We start from the raw sequence: 13,316 nt of genomic DNA on the forward strand, positions 1-13,316 counted from the left end.
TCGTTAAGAAGAAAGAGCACACATGGGTGCTCAGTAGTCACAAAGGGACTGGTAGGCCAAGGAAGACCTGCACTGCTGAGGAAAGAAGAATCCTCACTACGGGAAAGAAAAAGCCCCAAGTGTCTGTCCAACAGACCAGAAAGAGAGGCAGATGTGGATGTGTGAGAGATGACTTTCTGCAGAGGACTTCATGAACAGAAGTACTGAGGCCACACTGCAAAATGCAAGCCACTAGTTAGCCACAAAAACAGGATGGCCAGGTTAAAGTTTGTGAAAAAGTACTTAAATTAGCCTGACGAAAAAAAAGATGAACCTGTAACTGGAGTGATGACGAGTGTGGAGACAAAAAGGAACTAAAGGATCTAAAGTGGACCACCTGATCTGTTAAACGTGGTGGTGGGGATGGTATGGCTTGGACATGCAGTATATGGCTGCCACCGGCACTGGCACACTTATCTCTATTGATGATGGAACTACTGACAGCAGTCACAATGAATTCTGAGGAGTATAAAAATAGCTGATCTGCTCAAGTTCCAGAAAATGCCTCCAAACTCATTGGATGGCGCTTCATCCTACAACAAGATATGATCCCAAACGTATTGCTAAGGCCACACAGGGGTTCTTCAGATCTAAAAAATGGAAACTTTGTGAAAGGCCAAGCCAGTCACCCACTTTAAATCCAATTGGGCAGGCCTTCCATATGCTGAAGAGTAAAGGAGACAAGCCCCCACAACAAACAGGAGCTGTAGATGGCTGCATTAGTGGTGATGTCTGTAAGTTGCAGATTTCAGGCAGTCGCTGCATGCAAGGGATATGTGACAAAATCCTAATAATGACTTCTTTAATAGACCTGCCACATTAGTGTGCCAAACATTATGGTTCCCTGAAATGTGGGGATCATACAGAAGAGGTGTTGTCTTTTCTACATGGTGTGACCAAAATTAATGCAAATCCCTTGAAATGAAAGTCTGCAATGTGCACTTTAATCACATCTGAATTGGTTGATTTGTAATTTTAAACTGTGGAGCTGAGGGGCAAATCAACAAGAAAATATGAGTTTGTACCAAACATCAATGAGGGCACTGTAAGTATACTTATGAGAGGGGAAATCAAAAAATGAGGCAATTGCAATACAACAATATGTGACAGGATCATTTTAAGGGGATTTTTGTGATCAGCAGGCCAATATACTGTAAGATATACCCCAAAGCATTCACGAAGCAAAATCTTCACTGTCCAGTGTAAATCAGTGAAACATGAAACCTTTGCAAATGGATGGTCCCCAAAGAGTGTGGCCATGACTAATAGGTGACTAGAATGCCATCATCTTGGGGTAGGGATGGGCTATTCTTCTCGTCTTCATGACCAAGTCTTTGTTATCCTTCTCAGAAGCCAATGTTCAGGCTCTGACTTAATGTTTTAAGCGGAGCGCACTTATAAGGGACCACTTATTGTATTTTGTAGTTCTTGTATTTGTAAAACGCATTACAAGTCTGCTAAATTTCATTGTTTTTATTTATAATAGACCTTCCGCCAATACAGTACAAAACTTACAGTAGTTATCTCCATTACACAAATATATCTAATTACATTATTATACAGAAACAAAGGCTCTGCAGTAGAATTTTTTTTTTAAAGCGATTCATACCGTTCACAGGAAAAATAAGTAAAACGCAAAGACACTAGCAATCCAGAACAAAGTGTACAAATTGAAACATTTTCAGACAAAGGTTAAAATCAAGAGTGCAGGGAAGGGAAAAGGCATATTGCACTTTGGAATTGTATACATTAGTAACAAAAGAAAAAATAAAAACAGTTTCTGTACAAGGATGTGCTAAGACTGGAATAGAAAAGGTTTAAACGTCGTCAGGGACCCCCCGTTTGGGAGCTGAGCCCCATTCAGTATAAGATGTTAGAAAAACATTACAAACTTCAATTCTTCATTAAGTAACGTAACAAATATACTTCTGTTTTAGGCCAGGTCTCTAAATACCTGTGGAACAAATGCCGGGGACTTCACTCCCCACTCCCCCCCCCCAAAAAAAAAACCCCACAATTCTCCCCAAAGAGTGTGAAAAGGTCCTAGAAATACCATCCAAGAACCTTGACATCCCAAAAAACCCTTGAAAGGTTGGGTTTTGGTTGAAAGGCTGTAGAGGCAACTGTTTTTCATTCCAGATCTTTTATAACAGATGAACCACTCGACCCTGCTAAGCTGCAATGGTCTGCAACTGGTAGACTCCCATCATCTCCCTGGGGTGTTTTAATAGCAGCCTGCACGCGGGGATGTGACCTCCCCAAAATGCTAAATATAGAAAAGTGGAAAGATGAGTTCATCTCCTCAGACCAATATGTTTTCTTGCGTGTCCATCAAAATTTCCTCTGAAAACTTGGACTGCTTCTTCAGAAAAAACTACACTTGAGTTGAGGGTGGTAGGGACCTTATAATCAAAGCCCATTCCCCACATTTCTGGCATTATTACTAACCAACATTGAAGTGACAGCTCGATCAATGACCATGAAAGCTGGCTACTCAACAATCAGGCCAATGAAACAGACACTGAAACTGGCTCCTGAGCAGTCAGACCAATACTACTATCTTAAAGCCCCCTAATATATGCAGACCTTTACAACTATAAATGAAAGCTTTCTTCACACAGTGTCATCAGCAGGAAAAAGAAACATTTTCAAGTGAGGTCACTAAGTGGCAGCCATGCTGTCCCAAGTGTCACCCAAACCTGGCCAATGGTCTGAACAAACTGGAGCTATTTAAATAACTGAGGTCCATGTGTATGTTTCAGAGTCCATTTAAATTCACCTCCTTGCATTCTTTCAGTACTTTTACACTCAATCATATAAATGTTTTTTTTTTAATCTCGCAAAAATGAACAATGCTAAAAGCAACCCAGGTCAGATGTCTGAAAAATGCATATTTCAATTAGAAAGATAAAAAACAAACAACAAGGTGAATTATGACATGTATTGAAAATATTTTAACCCAATAATGGGACAAAGTGGCAAGAGTGTATAAAACAGCACAGGAGGTTTAGGTTTAGCTTCTATAAACAAAGTTGGAACTTCTGCCTCTTTGTAAAGCACCCATGACTGAGTCATTCATAGGACCTCAGTGTATGACGTAAAGCAGCAAGTAGGACAGCGTAAGTCAGACGACACCATGGAGGTACCACGCTAGGCAGCCAATAATAAGCCAACCTAAAGCTCCCGGCACTGAACTGATGACATGACGGTGTAGCAGCAGTCATCTGTCTGTGTGTACATGAGGTTCTGCTATGAAGTCACGTCAACAGTGCCCAAAGAAATGTAACTCGCTCCAGCTCTGAAACCTGCAACTTAATGACTTCCTACAGAAAGACATGCCAACCATTCAACACAGCAGATCGATAGGCTGCCGGCCACACCAAGTTTAGTCAACATATGATTAGAGTGCAAGAATTACTCTCTTCGCTCAAACCTTGGCTTTTACTTTCATTCTGCACTTTCAAATGCAAAAGTGCTTTTCTTTCACTTTGTGAAAATATTACCATTTTATGTAACATTGGCACTTGGCAGCAATTTTTTTCCTTCTCTTCTGTTCACTATGGGCTAAGGAGCTTCGCTCTAACAGTATCTGCAGCTGCCATCACTTCTGTATTTTTTCTCTTTGAACTGAGAGGATCTGAACTTTAATAAATGATTCTATTGAACAAATATTAAGAAGTTCTCTGTTATTAAACAAGTGTAAAGTACCACGAGAGTCATCACTCATCACTGAAGACAGAATGAGGCCAAATGGCTGCTGGAAACACTTCAGCTCAAGACACTCTTATCCCCTTGGCATGCATTATGCTTATTTAGTACATTTAAGTGTTATTTATTTTTTTAATTTCCTACAGCTACTACAGGGTTGGATTTAGTACCATAACTCCCTTCCCCTCTGCTTTCTGTGGTATGATAATATTTCAGAACTACCCAACATGGCCACCAGTCTTACAAGATAATGGAAAAGTGCTTAGTTCATCTTTATTAAAAATATGGTATTTTATTTTTTTTAAACGAAATAGTTAATTCACTTTTTTAATAAATATATAAAACATAATCCCACCCCCAATAAAAGCCCCCAAGTTCAGCACTTTGCTTGATTTGATCAACTCAACAGAGTACCTCTGTCCTAGAAGAGCATCAGAGCCTTCTTTTGTCCTCAGTCGGAGGAGGCAGATCAGGGCAGGGAGCTGTTATTTCTTCATTTGTTTTTTTTAAATCAAAATCCAGCACAATATAAGTTAAATTAAATACAGTGCCATTTAAAGCTTAGAATTTGAGGGCTTGATAAAATGCAGCAACATTCCTGAAACATTAAGACAAACCCCAGAGCAACACTCTGTAGACAGAGAATTAAAGCTCCTTCTGAACAAGCAGACATCCTACAGTGGAGGGTCTCTGCCTCCCTCCAAAAAATAAGGAAAAATGTGTGCACTGCTCTCTTAGTAGGATAGCAGTATCCCTGTAAAGTCTGCCCGTTCTCCAACTTTAACAATCTGAATGTGTAAAAAAAAAAAAAGCAAAATAGAACACATTTATAATCAGAATTACAATTAACAGCAGCTAGAAAATAGCCAGTTGCAGCAAAGGCCTTTTTCCCCCTTTAGTAAAACTACTTCATAGAAAAAGAATGTTCACAAGAGACCACAAGTCATCTTTTCTTCCCGTTTGCCTTTTCTTGGACCACTTCCCTACTTTTTTTGGTTTTGTTATATGTAAGTCAAGGTGTTTTGTGCTAAAATGAAAAGTGTAACCAGTACTGTATCTTGAAAACCTAAAAAACAGTTAGGTGTGAGTGTAGGCAAGTGAGAATGTGCCCCAGCTATGGCGCAAGAAGCGGAATTAAAAGCAGAAATCACAAACTTGAAAAATAAACCTCTGATTTGCACCCTTACAGATTTTAAGAACCGTTTTAAAATATTTTAAATTAAGTAATTAAACACGGCAAACTTTTAAAACAAACTCGCTTCTCAGATGGGGCAATACGTTTGTACTTGTCCGGAAATGATGAATCCTGTCCAGCAGGTGGAGCTCTACGAACAGATACATGTTAATTATATACAGCACTTTTGGATAGAGAACAGCATTAGCTTAAAACAAGTTTGCTTCTTTTCAATAGAGATGTGCAGGAAAAACAAAATAAATAAATGGCTTAAGTGTTACTGTTCACAAACACAAGTTGTTCAGAACTTTTCCCATTGGAAATATTTTAAAACCCAATCAATGCAAGCGGGAAAGCTATCCTTAGCTGATTCCTGCAATTCACAGGTCCTCAATGCATGAATGTAAACATCAGATTCAGATCTGTTATCATTTTTTTACATAAATCTGGGAACAACAGTGCAAATTTAAGTATAATGACCATGTTTAGTATGAGTTGCATTAAAAGATCCACTGAAGAGGGGATGAAAAGAAAAAAAAACTGACAGTAAATTTGTTTCATTTTCTGCACACCTCTATTTCTAATATGCAGAAGTCAGTGCAACAAGAGTACTAAAAATAGACATGTTAAGTGCAGTACTTAATTTAGAGGCAGAAACCCACCCCATCAGCCCCATCCACACTGATTCAGCCAACCTTGTGCTCACCCCGCACAATATGTGACGAGAACTCATACCGGTCCTGACTATGATAACCACAGATGTTGCACTCAAAAGGGTCTCTGAATCCATGGCAGCCCATGTGGATGGTGAACATAACATGGTCGAGAAACAAGATGCGGCAGTGTTCACACTTGTATGTGCGCACCGTTTGGCCCTCGCCATCAACCACACGGACAGTCTCTTTGGCTGGGCTGCTGGCAGTGGCTTTGGTGGGGGTTCCCGTTGACACCAGCACTGGTTGTGTGCTAGCTGGCAGAGAAGGGGGTCCAGGGTTAGGGCAGTCCTCTTTGGCGTGGCCTGGGCTCTGCCGTTCTTGTTTTGTGCTGCTACGTTGATGCTGATGTTGCTGGTGGTTATGGTCTTCAGTAACACTCTCTGTATCTGTGGAGTCATGGCACCCATTACTGGGTGAGGCTGCGAGACTACGGCCTTGCTGTAGGTCTTCATGACCTTCACCTGCCTCTCTGTTGCTAGGCATTCCTCCAGGACATTCCAGGCGTGCTCGAAGTGGTGCCAATTGAGTGTATACTGAGCTAATAACCGGAGTCATGTCTGAGAGACAAGTGGAATGAGGTGGGGGCAACCGCAGAGGTCTAAGAGGCTCAGGACACCCTCCTCCCAGGTATGCTCCACTTCCACCAAAACCAGCAGCATCTCCGACTCCACTGTGCTGGGAGCCTATCAGTTCATCTTTCTCAAAGCTGCAGTTCATCTCAAAAGGGATTTCAGACATGTTAAGTCTCATGTGCTTCTCTCCTACAAAAAATGAAATTAACAAATAGCTTTTAAAAAGAAAAGATTATTATTTCAGGTGGAAATCAACTTGATACAAAAAAAGTGAACTGTTGGAAAATATCATTTTTTGTAGGACTTTATTCACCTATGAATCATACAGACAAATTAATAAATCTATATATATAGGGTGGTCCAGATCTAATTATGCAATTTTCATTACGCTATAACTTATTAAGTTTATTGCTGAGAAAATCACCCGAAAAATCCCAGATCATCGAGAAGTGTGCGAACTGACAACATGAAGAATCGCCTTCGTGCCGAACTGGAATTGTCCCCGCATAAATCAAAGTCATCCAGCCAATCTGGATCTGCATAATCAGATCTGGACCACCCTGTATATGTGTATGTGTTTGTGTGTGTGTATATATATATATATATACTAGCAAAATACCCGCACTTCGCAGTGGTGAAGTACTGCCTTAAAATTTTTATTAAGAAGAAAATTAAAACTTTTTAAACTGAGGGAAAATATACCAATAATTATTTGTTTATTTGTATACCACATTGTCAGTTCGGCCCTCCAGTTGTAATATGACCAAGCTGTGCGCTGAGCTAACTCTTGAGCATGGAACGTACAGTTGGCCATGTGAAAAGTAATCTTGTCTGAAATCTCACAGCTTTGATTGCTGCTGTCATAATCGGTTTGACTTTCATGGTTTGTTTCAATTAACGACAGTATTAGCAGGACTTGTGTTGAAGTGACATTCGGCATCTGTCAAGCATTGTAAGCATACAACCGGTTTTATCGATAACTTCACATCCAGCTTTTGAGAGTTTAAACATTCATAAACATCAAAAGTGTCCACTACTGAAATCGTCACCTGTGAGTCTAAGATGTTTAAGAGGCACTGGCAGTTGTCGAAAGGTGTAAAATATTTGGCCATTTCGGTACCCTTGAAAGCGACAACTGAACAATTCAGCGGCAGCCATCAACTCACATGTAGAACCATAGGTGAAGGGCTTAAGCATCTCACTCTTATAGTGCTCCTGTGTAGTAAAATTTTCTCCTGTACCATCATCAGTCCCCACCTTGAACCTGTCCCAGTCATTCAATACATAAGACACAATGTTCCTCCGGATATCAAGAGTGAGCGTGATATGACCGTGCAAGATGTAACACAGAGAATGGAAAGGTAGGTGCCATCTCCGGGCATGGAAACCACTCGGTAAGTGACAGTTCTTTGATCGATGGTGATCACCTCAAAAGACATGTTAATGGGGGTACGGTTGGAATGATAAAGGAAATGGGTACCTGAACAATGTAAAGTAAGTCTAAAATACCAAAACAATAACTATAATCGTAATAAACGAACTAAAACAGCGGAGAAGCTGTGGATTAAATAAAAAGGCTGTAGTTATCAGCAGGGAGACGTGAATCCCGTGGCACAGCAAGGAAGGGAATGTAGAGACCGGAGCGATGGACAGCCTTATATAGGCAGGCAGCCAACAACGTGGGAGGCGTTGAGATGGGGGACCCAACGCCCTCACACGGTGACCGAGCTGCAGGCTATGGACGTATATATGTATGTAAGTAGGATTCAGTTAGCATTGGGAACCCGCGTACCAAATTTGTTGAAGATGGGCCCATAAGTAACAAAGACCGTTGGAAAGTTCAATATGGCGGTCAACAGCGGCGTCATACCACCAAAATAAGTATGTACATCGGTTTTGGTTAGCGCAGGGAAACCACCTACCAAATTTCGTGAAGATGGGGCCAGCCATCTACCTACACGGGAAGTTGGAGAATTAGTGACGTTGGATAGTTCAATATGGCGGCCGACAGTGGCGTCATACCATCAAAATAAGTACGCGACATCGGTTTCGGTTAGCGCAGGGAAGCCGCCTACCAAATTTCGTGAAGATGGGGCCGTAAATAAGAAAGTTCAACATGGCGGATATTGTTGACCGTTACGTGTAGAATTTCGAAATGAAACCTGCTTAACTTTTGAAAGTAAGCTGTAAGGAATAAGCCTGCCAAATTTCAGCCTTCTATCTACACGGGAAGTTGGAGAATTAGTGATGAGTGAGTGAGGGCTTTGCCTTTTATTAGTATACTAGCAAAATACCTGCGATTCGCAGCGGCGAAGTACTGCCCTAAAAGTTTTATTAAGAAGAAAATAAAACCTTTTTAAACGGAGGGAAAATATACCAATAATTATTTGTTAAGGATCTCTTTGTATACCACATTGTCAGTTCGGCCCTCCGGTTGTAATATGACCAAGCTGTGCGCTGAGCTAACTCTTGAGCATGCAATGTACAGTTGGCCATGTGAACAGTAATCTTGTTTCAAATCTCACAGATTGGATTGCTGCTGTCATAATCGGTTTGAGTTTCATGGTTTGTTTCAATTACGACAGTATTTGTAGGACTTGTGTTGAAGTGACATTCAGTATCTGTCAAGCGTTGTAAGTATACAACCAGTTTCATCGATAACTTCACATCCAGCTTTTGAGAGTTTAAACATTCATAAACATCAAAGTGTCCACTACTGAAATGGTCACCTGTGAATCTAAGATGTTTAAGAGGCATTGGTGGTTGTCCAAAGGTGTAAAATATTTGGCCATTTCGGTACACTTGAAAGCGATAACCGAACAATTCAGCGGCAGCCATCAACTCACATGCAGATGCATAGGTGAAGGGCTTATGCATTTCACTCTTATAGTGCTCCTGTGTAGTATAATTATCTCCTGTACCATCAGTCCACACCTTGAACCTGTCCCAGTCATTCAATACATAAGACACAATGTTCCTCCGGATATCAAGAGTGAGCCTGATATGACCGTGCAAGATGTAACACAGAGAATGGAAAGGTAGGTGCCATCTCCGGGGATGGAAACCACTCGGTAAGTGACAGCTGTTTGATCGATGGTGATCACCTCGATAGACATGTTAATGCGGGTACGGTTGGAATGATAAAGGAAATGGGTATCTGAACAATGTTCAGTAAGTCTAAAATACCTACACAATAACTATAATCGTAATAAATGAACAATAAAACAGCGCAGAAGCCGTGGATTAAATAAAAAGGCTGTAGTTATCAGCAGGGAGACGTGAATCCCATGGCGATGCAAGGAAGGGAATGTAGAGACTAGAGCGACGGACGGCCTTATATAGAAAGGCAGCCAACAACGTGGGAGGCGTTGGGATTGGGGACCCAACGCTGCCTCACACGGTGACCGAGCTGCAGGCTATGGAAGTATATATGTACGTAAGTAGGATTCAGTTAGCGTTGGGAACCCGCATACCAAATTTCTTGAAGATGGGCCCATAAGTAACAAAGACTGATGAAAAATTCAATATGGCGGCCGACAGTGGCGTCATACCACCGAAATAAGTACGCATATCGGTTTTGGTTAGTGCAGGGAAGCCACCTACCAAATTTCGTGAAGATGGGGTCAGCCTTCTACCTACATGGGAAGTTTGAAAATTGGTGATGTTGGAAAGTTCAATATGGCGGCCGACAGTGGCATCATACCATCGAAATAAGTAAGTACATCGGTTTCGGTTAGCGCAGGGAAGCCGCCTATCAAATTTCGTGAAGATGGGGCCTTAAATAAAAAAGTTCAACATGGCGGACGTTGTCGACCATTATGACCGCTACGTGTAGAATTTCGAAATTAAACCTGCTTAACTTTTGTAAGTAAGCTGTAAGGAATAAGTCCACCAAATTTCAGCTTTCTACCTACACGGGAAGTTGGAGAATTAGTGATGAGTCAGTGATTCAAAGTGAGGGCTTTGCCTTTTATTATTATAGACTAGCAAAATACCCGCGCTTCGCAGCGGAGAAGTAGTGTGTTAAAGAAGTAATGAAAAAGAAAAGGAAACATTTTTATAATAACGTAACATGATTGACAATGTAATTGTGTTGTCATTGTCATATGCTAGCAACACTCATATATATATATATATATATATATATATATATATATATATACTGTATATATTTATATATCTATATATATATATATATCTATCTATATATATCTATATCTACTGTATATATTTATATATATATATTTATATATCGTAATGGCTGTAATATATATGATATCGGAGACGCTCAATATCTTTAAAATAATATTTAGGTTATACTGTATATAAACAGTGTGTTTACATACATAATTTCAACGAATCTTACCTAATATCTAAGAGAATACAGTGGAACCTCGGTTCACGACCATAATTCGTTCCAAAACTCTGGTTGTAAACCGATTTGGTCATGACCCGAAGCAATTTCCCCCATAGGATTGTATGTAAATACAATTAATCCGTTTCAGACCGTACAAACTGTATGTAAATATATATTTGTTTTTAGTTTTTAAGCACAAATATAGTTAATTATACGATAGAATGCACAGGGTAATGGTAAACTAAATGTTAAAACATTGAGAAAACCTTGAAAAACAGAGAAAACTAACACTGCAATAGTTTGTGCTATAGCGCTACGAACCGCTCGCTAAAAACACATTTTTAATGAGTTTTAAGCACAGGGAAAAAATGAACATTTGAAAAATCCATAATTTAATAAACTACCAAGAAAAGTAACATTGCAGCAATGCACGCTACGAACCGATCGCTGTAAACAGAAATGAAAACAAAAACAAGTCCAGTGCATTCTTTAACTGCCTTCTCTACCTTATGCGTCCAGCTCTCTCTCGTGTGTGCGTGTGTCTCTCTCGCGCCTGTGTGTATGTGTCTCTCTCTTGCGCCTGTGTGTATGTGTCTCTCTCTCGCGCCTGTGTGTATGTGTCTCTCTCTCGCGCCTCTGTGTGTATGTGTCTCTCTCTCGCGCCTCTGTGTGTATGTGTCTCTCTCTCGCCTCTGTGTGTGTGTGTCTCTCTCTCGCGTCGCCTCTGTGTGTGTGTGTGTCTCTCTCGCGCCTCTGTGTGTGTGTGTCTCTCTTCGCGTCGCCTCTGTGTGTGTGTGTGTCTCTCTCGCGTCGCCTCTGTGTGTGTGTGTCTCTCTCGCGCCTCTGTGTGTGTGTGTGTCTCTCGCGGCGCCTCTGTGTGTGTGTGTCTCTCTCGCGGCACCTCTGTGTGTGTGTGTGTCTCTCTCGCGGCACCTCTGTGTGTGTGTGTGTCTCTCTCGCGGCACCTCTGTGTGTGTGTGTGTGTCTCTCTCGCGGCACCTCTGTGTGTGTGCGTGTCTCTCGCGGCGCCTCTGTGTGTGTGTCTCTCTTGCTTACTTTGCGGACTTTCACCTTTCGCAGGGGGGTTCTGAAACGCAATACTCCATGATAAAGGAGGAATCACTGTGTGTGTGTGTGTATATATATATATATATATATATATATATATTTTTTTTTTAAGTCATCAAAATTCTGCATGTAAAAACGTATTAATATACCACAAACCAAAATTTATCTGTCAAAAAACCTTAAAAAAAGGCTTTGCTTTTCCCATCATTTTTATTACTACTTTGAATGTATTCCACGATTATATTTTGAATAAAATATGCTATCTATTATATTATATATAAGATAAATAAGCAATTTTATTTTTATCTACCATAAACATTCTATATTTATTTTGTAGATTCAGAGGCTCTCTTTGCAATTTTTGTTTATTTATTAATGAACTAAATGTAATTTTTTTCACAACATCGTAGCTAATGTGTTGGTGTTACAATTTTTTTGTAAAAAAATACATAGGATTTTTTTTAAATACGTTCATGATCAAAAAACTAATTTAATTAACTTATCAAAATCGAAGGTAAAGTATACACCAAATATAGCTATGATATTTAACTTATAATATTTATTTATATACAACAAATATTTAAAATTTATTTGATTGCGAAAGAATTTCAATTGGAAGAGACTAATTGAAGATTCGGTCTTGTATGTCTCTTATCATCCACTTGACGCGCGGAACGTTTGGACAGTCATTGAAAATTGCTGGAATCAATTTGGACACAGCCTGTTTCTCACATGGACAACTTTATGTGGCATGTTCAACAGTACAAAGTCCTAAGAACCTTTATATATTGGCTAAAGATAGAAAAACTAAAAGCATTATATATAACAAGGCACTTCAGTAAACAATACAAGCACATTAGTGAGTCTTCACTGTTTGTTTATTATTTTTATTTTTAAAGTTGTGATTTTTTTAAATTATATTTTTCTCAAACAATTAAAAACAAAAAAAAAAAAAACACTATATTTTCCTCCCAGGCAACGCCAGGTATTTCAGCTAGTAAGCAAATAAAGCAAAAAAAATCTCTACTAATTGATCTAAATGTATAAGAACAATTAAAAACAAAATAATCAATTGTCTAAAAATCCACCCCCTTAATGTCAGTATTCAGTTGGCAAGCCTTCAGCAACCATTTAAGTCTTGTGTCTATGTGGATGGGACTAAGCTTTGCCCACCTGGACACCACATTCCTCCCACCCATTTGATTTCACAGTTAAGTTATTTGGACAAAAGCAGTTGGATCTCTCACAAATAGGTGATATTAGTAATAGAATCACTTGAAACACATTGATGCACAAGGAGACTATTTTGTGACTTAAGCCATCGGGCAGCACCAGAGATGATTTAGCTGTGTCATAGTAAGGGTCTGAGTTCTTAGGCAATAAATAATTTTTGGCTTAATAATTTCAAGATATTTAGATTGATTTATAGAGAGCTATTTTCACTCATATGTCAAGGACTCTTTTATTGTTGGGGTCTGGGGTGTAAATATTTTTACTGGCACTATAAAACCCATTTTCCCGGCTCAAGTCTCTGTTAATGCTTATAGCCTTTAAAGCACAGCAGTCCCTACATTATTTTCTTAATTTTCAATCACCTTGCTGTTAAAATGTGTGCACTTAACGTTTTTCTAAATAGCAACAAATTAATCAAATACAAAAAGCAATATGACTAACAGCAGAGC

The 13,316-nt window shown here is 39.6% G+C and overlaps 1 protein-coding gene across 4 annotated transcripts in view; it reads right to left on the reverse strand.

Moving 5' to 3' along the window:
* Nucleotides 1-1,436: 1,436 nt before the first annotated feature.
* ikzf4 (IKAROS family zinc finger 4) overlaps nt 1,437-13,316 on the reverse strand; it is a 109,061-nt gene continuing 97,181 nt past the window's right edge. For 2 of the 4 annotated variants that reach the window (XM_039747249.1, XM_039747248.1), the window contains exon 7: nt 1,437-6,398. In XM_039747249.1, coding sequence (XP_039603183.1) covers nt 5,608-6,398 — 791 coding nt within the window. In that variant the 3' untranslated portion in view covers nt 1,437-5,607. The remainder of the gene's footprint in view (nt 6,399-13,316) is intronic. The other 2 variants (XM_039747250.1, XM_039747251.1) reach the window with 1 other exon arrangement.

Source organism: Polypterus senegalus, chromosome 3 (genome assembly GCF_016835505.1).
Source record: "Polypterus senegalus isolate Bchr_013 chromosome 3, ASM1683550v1, whole genome shotgun sequence".
NCBI lineage: Eukaryota > Metazoa > Chordata > Cladistia > Polypteriformes > Polypteridae > Polypterus > Polypterus senegalus.